The sequence below is a fragment of the Passer montanus genome, unplaced genomic scaffold, assembly GCF_014805655.1.
Source record: "Passer montanus isolate IOZ18808 unplaced genomic scaffold, ASM1480565v1 scaffold95, whole genome shotgun sequence".
Taxonomy (NCBI): Eukaryota; Metazoa; Chordata; class Aves; order Passeriformes; family Passeridae; genus Passer; species Passer montanus.
Window position 1 is genome coordinate 76,059 of NW_024374923.1, and position 6,521 is coordinate 82,579.

At 60.9% G+C, this 6,521-nt stretch overlaps 1 protein-coding gene across 1 annotated transcript; it reads left to right on the forward strand.

Moving 5' to 3' along the window:
- The first annotated feature begins 6 nt into the window (after positions 1 to 6).
- On the forward strand, positions 7 to 2,925 carry NKX6-1 (NK6 homeobox 1). Its single transcript, XM_039696097.1, has 3 exons — positions 7 to 659; positions 1,290 to 1,462; positions 2,405 to 2,925. The coding sequence occupies exons 1-3, from the start codon at positions 50 to 52 to the stop codon at positions 2,654 to 2,656; spliced, it is 1,035 nt and encodes a 344-aa protein (XP_039552031.1). The 5' UTR covers positions 7 to 49; the 3' UTR covers positions 2,657 to 2,925.
- Positions 2,926 to 6,521: the final 3,596 nt, after the last annotated feature.

Genomic DNA, 6,521 nt, shown 5'->3' on the forward strand with positions numbered 1-6,521 from the left:
CGCTAGGGGCCGTCCGGGCCCCCCGCCCCGGGCCGGCGGCGGCACGGGGATGCTGGCGCTGGGGCAGATGGACGGCGCGCCCCGGCAGGGCGCCTTCCTGCTGGGCAGCCCGCCGCTGGCCGCCCTGCACAGCATGGCCGAGATGAAGGCGCCGCTGTACCCCGCGTACCCCCTGCCCGCCGGGCCAGCCTCCTCCTCGTCCGCCTCCGCCTCGCCCGCCTCCGCCTCGCCCTCGCCGCCGCTCGGCTCCCCCGGCCTCAAGGCGCCCGCCGCCTCCGCCGCCGCCGCGGGCGGGCTCTCGGCGCTGGGCACGGCCCCGCCGCAGCTCTCGGCCGCCACCCCGCACGGCATCAACGACATCCTCAGCCGGCCCTCCATGCCCCTGCCGGGCGCCGCGCTCGCCTCCGCCTCGCCCTCCGCTTCCTCGGCGGCGCCCGCCGGGCTGCTGGCCGGGCTGCCCCGCTTCGGCAGCCTCAGCCCCCCGCCGCCGCCGCCGCCCGCCCTCTACTTCAGCCCCGGGGCCGCCGCCGCCGCCGCCGCCGTGGCCGCCGGGCGCTACCCCAAGCCGCTGGCCGAGCTGCCCGGCCGGACGCCCATCTTCTGGCCGGGGGTGATGCAGAGCCCGCCGTGGAGGGACGCCCGCCTGGCCTGCGCCCCCCGTGAGTACCCAGCGTGGCGGGGCAGCAGGGGGAGAGCGCGGGGAGCCCCGGTGGGAGTCCCGGTGCGAGGGAGTCCCCGCGGCCCGGCATCGCTGTAAGACCCTTCCGCCCCTCCGCCCGGCCGTAGCCGAGGGGGCTGGCTTTGCCTCGATTTCTTTTATTTTCCTTTCTTAAGTTCGTTTTGCTTTCTCCGTCCCCTCGGTCAGCACAGAACTCTGGTAATATGTCGCCGATTATCGCCGGCGAAAAGCGAAGCCCTCCGAGGGGAAATTGGCAGCGCTGCCGCCGCCGCTTCTGGGGACGCTCGGAGTCGGGGTTGGCTTTAGGGGCGCGCAGAAACTTTCCCCGAGCAGGACTTTCTGCTACCACCCGCTCGCACCGGGCACGGCTTTCAAAGAAAAAAATATCATTTGCCCGCTCAGATTTTTGGTCCTTAAAGGAAAAATAATCAGGGAGAGCCGAAAGGCCAGAGCCGTCGCCTGGCTTAGGCAGTAGTTTTCTTACACACTCACCCCCCGCGTAGGGACCCCTCCGTCCCCTGGGGCCGCTTGAGAGTGAAGCGCTTTCCCAAATCCGTAGATTAACTTGTCTGTCCCTGCCTTCCCTTTCTCTCCCCCCTCCCTTCGCCAGATCAAGGCTCAATTTTGCTGGATAAGGACGGAAAGAGAAAACATACAAGACCCACTTTTTCTGGCCAGCAGATTTTCGCTCTGGAAAAGACTTTTGAACAGACGAAATACCTGGCGGGCCCGGAGCGAGCCCGGCTGGCCTATTCCCTGGGGATGACGGAGAGCCAAGTAAAGGTGAGAGCAGCAGCTCCCGCACCGAGTGCTGCGGGGCTGGAGGAGCGGGGGACAAAAGGGCCCCACTGCGGAAACGGGGTCCCGTCCGAACCAGCCGGAGATGCTGCGGGCTGGCGTGGCCGAGCCCGCGGGCACACGGCGAGGGCTTCCCCGGCAGCCACCGGCATTTCTCCCCTCGTTGCCTTACTGCGGGGCCGAGAGGGTTGTTTTATACCCTTTTAAAAACCAATCAAATTGAACCAAACAAGCTCAAGCAAGACTGAGAAGCCCTGAACACCATGGGGTGGCCAGCGCTCTGGGAAAGCCGGGGAAAGGGTGGTGTTAGGGTGTCGCACTGCCGCACCCGCACTCTTACGTTTTGGTTAAAAACTCTGTGCTTTGGGCAAAGCGGAGGTGTGAGGGGCTGGGAGAGCGGGCTGGGCTCCCCGAGAACATGCAGAGGCGTTTGCTTGGCGGACTGGGCCGGAGGGGCCCCTCGGCCGTGCTCACGCTTTCAGTCTGATCCGCAGAGCCTCCTTTGTCACAGCAAATACGTCCCGATGGCTGCGAATAAATTATTGCAGCTTCCGCAGTGAAAATGCCCCCCTCCTCTGGCAGCGCCCTGCCGGGGACTAAATACATCTGGCGGGGGAGGGGGGCTGGGAGAGGAATCAGCCCCAAATGTGTGTTTTGCTGCCCCAGGCAGGATGGCAGGAGCGGGCCTCGGGGGGCTGGGGACGGCTGCTGGCCCTGCGGGGTGGGCCCCGAGCCGGGCCGGGTGTCGGCGGCTGCCGGGGCCGCGGGGATCGGCCGCTTTCGTTGCGGGGAAATTGCCCGAAGGGCGGCGGAGCGGAAAGCGCTCCGCACGCCGGGGATGGGGACGGACGGGGCACGGGGGGAGCGACCCGGTGCGGCCGGCGCAGGTGGCCGTGCCGGGGGTGCTGACGGTGGCGGCGGGGGCAGGTCTGGTTCCAGAACCGACGGACCAAGTGGAGGAAGAAGCACGCGGCGGAGATGGCGACGGCAAAGAAGAAGCAGGACTCGGAGACGGAGCGGCTGAAGGGCGCCTCGGAGAACGAGGAGGAGGACGATGACTACAACAAGCCCCTGGACCCCAATTCGGACGATGAGAAGATAACGCAGCTCCTGAAGAAACACAAGCCGGGGGGCGGCGGGCTGTTGCTGCATCCCCCGGAGGGGGAGGCCTCCGTCTAGCCTGCTTCGCCCGCCGCCGCTTTCGGAGATGTACAGATCTATTTTTCTAGACTCTACGCGCCCGGGAGGAGGAGGAGACGCCGCAGGGAGAGCAGCCAGAGAGGACTGCGGGCAGCGGGCCCCGGCGGGCGCGGCCGCTCCCCCGGCCGTGTGTTGTTGTAGGGTGGCGGGCGGAGGGCAGCGGCGGGGGCGGCCCGAGCCCGGCCCCGCTCCCGGCCGCGCCTTTGCCGCCTCTTTGTAAATAAACCGTGAGTCACCGCGACCATAGGCGTTCCTTACTGTGAATATTTAAAATGTAATATACGTTCTTTTTTTTTCCTTTTTTTTTAATTTTAATTTTTTTTTTTTGTACAGCGGGGCCGAGGGCGCAGCCGTCCTGCCCGCCCCGCGCTCCCGGCAGCACCGGGGGCACCGCGGCAGCCCCCGAGGAAAAAGCCGTCGTGGCCGCCACAGGTCCCTCCCTCGGGCCGAAACTGCGGCGGCCCCGCGTGCTATTTATTAGTATTTTTGAAACAGTTTCTGTTACGGTCGTCGTGAAAAGGAGGGGGGTGGGCGGGGGGAGAGGGCGGAGGGACAGAGTTTGCTTTCATTTACACCGTTTCCAATCAACCGCGCGTTGAAAAAGTAGCTGGTGGGAATTGTCACAACCACTGTCAGTCAAAGTATAAAATTCATTTAGTTGCTGTATTTGAATTTAAAGTGTGTTTTCTTTTGTATCATACCGAATACTAGAGAATGTAAATTGTTTTTTCTTTTTTTTAAAGCTAATAACGATGACATATCGTGATATAGCATCTTAACATTTATTAATTTATATTAAAAATAATTCGGTTTGTAAAGAGAAGAAAAGCCCTTTGCAAGACCAGTTAAATGTAATGCACTTTCTGTTAAAAAAAAAGCAAGCAAAACAACAAAACGATAAATCAATTAAACCAGTTTAAAGACGTCTGCTGCCTTCACTAAAGGGTACAGATAATCTCATTTTATCAGAGATTAAATAATGAAACCACGGTGCAGGGGGAGGAAAAAAAAGAGAAGAGATAATTTTCATGGTCTTCTGTTGATTCTTAATAGCAGGGTTTTTGTTGTTGTTTGGCTTGTTTGAAGACTTTCGGGCGCTTTTTTTTTTTTTTTTTTTTTTTTTTAAAGATTGGAAGTTGACCATTTTGCTGTGGGAGTTCAAGAAGGATACAAATAAAATAAGCCGCTGGTTGCTCGGGAACGTGAGCGGGCAGGTAGTTTCCACCCAGCCGCTGGAGAGGCTCGGCTCAGCCTAAATTAGGCTGTTTCAACTTTCTCAGAGGCGGGCGACGCAGGGCTTTATTAACGGCACAGTGTTACCATTATTATGGGAAATAAACCGCTTCCCAAGAAGAAAACAATGGATAAAATAAGAGCCCGGCTAAGTGTCTAGAACAAATAGACCCAATACCAGAACAACTGCTTTAAATTGAGACTCATTATCTGAAGCGATCATTTCCATATCTAAGCAGTCCAGGAACAATCGGGTTTTCTTTTTTTTTTTTGTTTTTGTTTTGTTTTTTTTTTCTCCTCCCAAGGACCAGCAGAGCAAACAGAATCGCTGATATGAGACAGAAAAAGGTCCAGCTATTCTGGAGGAGATAAATAAATAAATAAATAAATAGAGAATAATTTTCTAAACAGAAAGGAAAAAGGGAAGAAAAAAAAAGGTAGAGCAGGGTTTTATTCCTCTTTCGGCTTACACAAGCCGGGGCCGGAGGAGGGAAGGAGCCCGGCGCTCTGCGGCTGCCCCGGCGCGGCTGCCCCGGCTCTCCCAGGCCGGGCACCGGGGCTGCCCATGGCCCACCGGCACTCCCACCCCCACCCCCATCTTTCCCACTAGTTGTGGAGGCAGGAAGGGAAAGGCCGGTGGTTTCCCAGAGAGCTGGCTCGGCCCTGCCGGCTCCCGCCGTTGCGATGTCCCCGCGGGTTTTGCGGGGCGGCGGCAGAGAAATCCAAACACCGCGGGGTCGGGAGCGCCGGGCCCCGCCGGAGCCCGGCTGCGGGTCTCGGCCCGCACCCTCAGCCCCGTTCCCCGGCAGCCGGGTCCGGCCCCTGCCCGCCCCCTCCCGAGCCCCCCGGGCTGCTGCGAGGGCTCCGGCCGTCCCCGGCCGCTTTTCCAGCTCGCCGCAGCACCGCCTGAGGCTTTCCAGTTAATTTACTTCTGCACAGAGACCCAGCTGGCCACCAGTTGCAGTTGGCACCGCCAAAGTGGAATGGCAGGGAAGAAAGCCCAACGCTGTCCGCTTGGTTAGGCTGGTTTTGTCTCGGGCGCTGGAAGAAAGAGCAGGGGATTCACACGAGCTCGCGGCCCCCCTTTTCGGGACATGTTTTGGAAGCCAAAGCCGGCTGGGCTCCTTCTCCTCCAGGAAAGGACTTTTTAGGAAGAGATTCAATAGCTGACTCTGGATCGCTGCCACGGACAGCACGGTGAACAATTAAAAGACAAATGTCAGCTGGCTTCACGGGGCGCGAGGTTCCCCCCGGGCGCGGGGGCCTGGCCGAGATCAGCTGCAGCTTCGGCTCAGTCCTTCATGCGGGCAGGGATTTGTGGCGGCACTGTATAAACTCCGGGAAAACGACATTTTAAAAGTGCTGCAGAGCAGTGTCCATAGGGAATGGACACAGCTCGGGCCCGGGCCGAACCCCCGCGGGGAGGAAGCAGCCGCGCACACGCGTGGGGAGCGGGGCTGGGCGGGAGGCCCCTGCCTGAGCGGCGAGAGAGCACCGCAGGCCGCCCCCGACAGCTCCCTTCGCACACGGCTTTTGGCTTTCCTTTGTCGCTGAGCCCTCGGTTTTAAACCCCTCTCCCTTCCGCGCGCGGAACTTCCAGGCTCAGCGGAAACAAAAGCAGCTGTTTCTGGGATTTCCCGGCTCAGGGGAACGAGAGGCGGCTGAGTTTACCCTGCCTCGGTCCCTGCCATGTGCCTTCTCTGGGGTGCAGAAGATATTCCGGGAGAAGTTCCCGGCTGTGCAATCCCACAGTGCCCAAAGCATCCTCCCCACTTTTCCGACGCCCCTGCTTTGTGGAGGTACTTCGCAAAAGAAACCCGCTGCGGTCCGTCTCCAGCCCAAGCGAGCGTCCCCAGGGACAGAGGAAAAACTTTTTCTTCCCTGTAGGAGCGCCCCAGGCACCGGACCCACTCCGCGCTGTGCAACATCCATGGGCACCGCGGGACTGCGAGGAGGGATGGAGGGATGGAGGGAGGGAGGCAGGGGAGGCACGGGAAACAAAGGGGGCCGGGGGCCACCCCACCGCCCGCACCCACTCCCGGGCGGCAGCTGCTGCCTGCGGGACGCATGCATATGGATGTGCGCATATGGACGCGGGCAGGATCCGCACCGCAGTGCCACGGGAGGGACACAGGTTACAAGGGGAAGCCCACGGCCGGCGGGCGGGCGGGAGTGGCCGCTGGGAAGGGGGAAAGGAAGAGCTCTCCGCTCTCCGCGGGATAGCGAAGGGGTCGCTTTACTCGGGGCGTGTGCGCTGGGGAGAAGCCAGCCCGTAGGCCGCTGTCACCCCGTCCCCGACAAGGCCACACACCAGCGCTGTCACAGCCCGAGGCCTTCGGGCTCTCTCATTCGCACAGCATCCCACCCCGAGCCCCCGGCGCAGGCGGCAAGGAAGGCAATGCCTACACCCTGCCAGAGGGATGTCCACACCGACAGCCACGCGGGGACAGCGCGACCGTTTCAGCGAGCGATGGCTTCTCCCGCCCTTTCCCTCGCGTGGGGTCTCTTGTGGTGAGCTCCTGAAATCCCGTTATCGCTCATCACTTCTCAGTGCTATTAATTTTTAACACTTCCCATATAACCCGCACGCCGTCTTCCCTCCGCTCTCGCT

Bases quoted from the DNA above. Each gene is read 5' to 3' on its own strand.
- NKX6-1 (XM_039696097.1), top strand. From the start codon at position 50: ATGCTGGCGCTGGGGCAGATGGACGGCGCGCCCCGGCAGGGCGCCTTC. The intron at 660-1,289 runs GTGAGTACCCAG...TCCCTTCGCCAG, and splicing joins CCGCCTGGCCTGCGCCCCCC to ATCAAGGCTCAATTTTGCTG. The intron at 1,463-2,404 runs GTGAGAGCAGCA...CGGCGGGGGCAG, and splicing joins TGACGGAGAGCCAAGTAAAG to GTCTGGTTCCAGAACCGACG.